The sequence below is a fragment of the Nannospalax galili genome, unplaced genomic scaffold (assembly GCF_000622305.1).
Source record: "Nannospalax galili isolate Female #2095 unplaced genomic scaffold, S.galili_v1.0 scaffold359, whole genome shotgun sequence".
NCBI classification, from domain to species: domain Eukaryota; kingdom Metazoa; phylum Chordata; class Mammalia; order Rodentia; family Spalacidae; genus Nannospalax; species Nannospalax galili.
In genome coordinates this window covers 849869-853126 of record NW_008347042.1, presented here as the reverse complement: position 1 = coordinate 853126, position 3258 = coordinate 849869, and the positions used below count along the sequence as shown (strand labels likewise).

Below are 3258 nucleotides of genomic sequence, written 5' to 3'. Positions count from 1 at the left end.
CTTACAAAAAGAAAAAAAAAAATTAGTAACAATACAAAAGGAAACAGACTTGCTTAGAAAGTCTATACACTTTCTTTCCCCAGTTGTAGAAAGTTCTGAAAAACAGTCAACAAACTCCCTTCTTTTAAGAAACTCTTACACCCATCACAATTACTACAGCCATTATGTTTTACTATAAAAATAGTTATAAAATCAATGTTAATTTGATAAATGATACTTTTTCACCTTTAATTCTAACATGATTAAGAAAAATGGATTAATCTTCCTAAATGCAAATAAAGTCAACTTGAGTCCTAATATTTAAAATTCAGTAATTATTTTTTAGGACTTTTACTTTCACTTATTCAATAGAATCTTATTTTGCTTTTGTAACTGAATTATCCAGTTAGGACCATCACAACAACTAAATAAAAATCTAAAACCAGCTGTGCATGGTGGCACACACCTTTAATTCCAGCACTCAGGAGGCAGAGGCAGGCAGACCTCTGTGAGATCGAGGCCAACCTGGTCTACATAGCAAGTTCTATGTCAGCCAGGCCTACATAGTGAGACATTCTCTCAAAATAAAACAAAAAAGGGCCGGACATGGTGGTACATGCCTTTAATCACAGCACTCAGGAGGCAGAGGCAGGTAGATCTCTATGAGATCAAGGCCAGCCTGGTCTACATAGTGAGTTCCAGGCCAGTTGTGACTACAGGGAGACCCTGTAAACCGGCCCCCTGCAAAAGAATCTGAAACTAGATTAGATTACATTTGTTTACCACATTCTGAAAATACTTAAGTAAACATCTTTTGATTTAATTTCCTCTAAAATTGCCAAGGACTACAAGCTGTCAGAGGCAGCAAATGGGCACATTTTGCTGAAGTACATGGCTTCCATTCCATTTCTGTAAATAGCTTCATGTGTGAGCATGCTATTTTTGTTGTGCAAAGTCTTAAATTGAAAATAAAAGTATTTAGGGAAAAGTTTTTTTGATATTCATTTCATCAGTGATGGATAGACAAGATATTTTTCAGTATTTAACTTCTTTTTCATACTGACAAAAAATAGTTTGCTGTGATGACAAAATTCAAGCATTTAAAAAAATTGATGAGACAGTACTAACATAGAAATACATGAGAGCTGCCAGCAACTGGAAGTATACCTCAGAGCTACAATCTTATCCAGCACTGGGTCATTAAACAGACAATAAGGACAGGAGCCCAGGTATCCTAATCAGATTAGACTTTCAAGTAATATCCTTTGGAATTTTCTAAGATTTTTCTAAAGACAACTGATTTTTCAATTAAGAGTCATAGTTAAAATGAATTCTCCCACCTTGTGACTCCTTAGATGATTTCAAATTTTTTTAGTGCTTAAAGATACCAAAGTAAAATATAAAGCACCTTATTAAGTCCTGTAGTGCTGACTCAGTATTTCTTTTATAGTCTAGGAATAGGGATGGACACAATCCGACTCTGGCCCATCATGCCCACCTGAGGACCCTTCATCAGCTCTCACTGCAAAGATGGCCTGGGTCATCCTAGCTTTGTCTCATTTTCAATCCCAGTTACAAACTGGCCTTTTCCTTGTCTTGTCACAGTGACAAACTTGATTAAGTAGATACAAAATACAGAAGGCAGCATGACAATGGTAACAGCATTGGGATGATCCAGTACACTGAAGACTCAATCTTAGACCTATCACTGCGACACCTGCACAGTGTCTATCTAGACGAAATCAGACACTTCACTAACCCAGACAGCTATTTAGCACCAGCACGTCACTGCAGGCTTTGCTTCTGGTTTCAGGCTAATTCCGTTATCAGGGGGTTGACTAAGCATTAATGGCTTGTGGCTCTTCAGTTTATGAGCCAACGTCATAAATATAGCTTCCACATGGTCATTGTCATTGGGATTCTTAGCAGAGGTCTCAAACAAGGGCATACTATGTGTGTCAGCAAATTTCTGTGCCAAGTCTGTGGGTACCTGGATGGCGTTTCTCAAGTCACATTTATTTCCTACAAGAATGCGTGGGATGTCATTCGCCAGCAAATGCTGTTTGCACTCCTCTATCCAGGCTGGCAGGCTGTGGAAGCTGGCCATGTTGGTCATATCGTATACAAAGACCACAGCATGCACATTTCGGTAGTAGTGCTGGACCATGCTCTTTCTGAACCGTTCTTGTCCTGCTGTATCCCACAACTGGATCTGGAAAAAAAATACAGTCAACTGACAATGTCCTCCCAAGGGTACATCCTGAGGGCATAACCACTTTCACACAGTCTGTGATACCTCTCCATCTGTCTAACACCTGGACCCTTCCCCACCAGAGTTACCCATGGGACCTAGTCTAGTTACCACATAACTAAATCCTAATATGAGGCTCAGAAATACTTTAATTTAGCATTTTCTAAATATAAGTAGATCAAATATATTTGGATAAAATTATACCCATGCCTGAATGTGGTGGTATACACCTTTAGTTCCAGCACTCAGGAGGCAAAGCAGAGCTCTATGGGTTCCAGATCTACAGAGCCAGTTCTGAGTCAGCCAGGGCTACATAGTAAGACCCTGTATCAAAAAACCCAAAGCCAAAACAAACAACCCCGCCCCAAATTATATCCCAAACATATGAAATGACAACAGAAAAATGTACTGGGTTTTCAAAAACATGTTGAATGTTTAATTCCTATGAATTTGCTAATTACCCCTCTAATTACCCCTCTATTTTTCTTAATCTAATCTTTTTAGACCTATGAAAGATGGTAATAACTACAAGTAAGTCTCCAACCAATATGTATGAAATTACCCCATTTTTTTCTAATTCCCTTTAAAAATTAAATGAGAGTACTGGTCTCTGTGGAAAACACTAGAGACTGATTTTGTTAGGTAACTTTAGACTGAACAATTTATAGTTTTCCTAGATATTTAGAATACAGATTATAAGCATGAAGTAGTAACTTCTCAAAGAATGATGTGAAAATCGGGAAAGGATGTAAGACATGAAACACAGAACACTCCTGGTGCTAAGAACAAGTGCTCAGTTAAGATGTGAATGTCATGGTTTTGTCATTTTTTATATTTTTATTAATGTGTATGTGTACACATACATGCCAAGGCATGCACAGGTAAGTCGGAGGACAACTTGCAGGAGTCAGTTCTCATCCACCACATAAATCCCATCAACTGAACTCTGGTTGTCAGGCTCGGTGGCAAGTGCCCTTACCTCCTAAGCCATCTTGTGGGCCCTGAACAAAGAATATTTTAAAACTTTT

The 3258-nt window shown here is 38.3% G+C and overlaps 1 protein-coding gene across 1 annotated transcript in view; it reads right to left on the bottom strand.

Annotated features, from left to right (window-relative positions):
• Positions 1–586: 586 nt before the first annotated feature.
• The window catches only part of Rab33b (RAB33B, member RAS oncogene family), a 12366-nt gene continuing 9694 nt past the window's right edge, over positions 587–3258 (bottom strand). Inside the window, exon 3 of the mRNA XM_008843425.3 lies at positions 587–2191. Within this exon, the coding sequence (XP_008841647.1) occupies positions 1751–2191 (441 nt within the window). The 3' untranslated portion in view covers positions 587–1750. The remainder of the gene's footprint in view (positions 2192–3258) is intronic.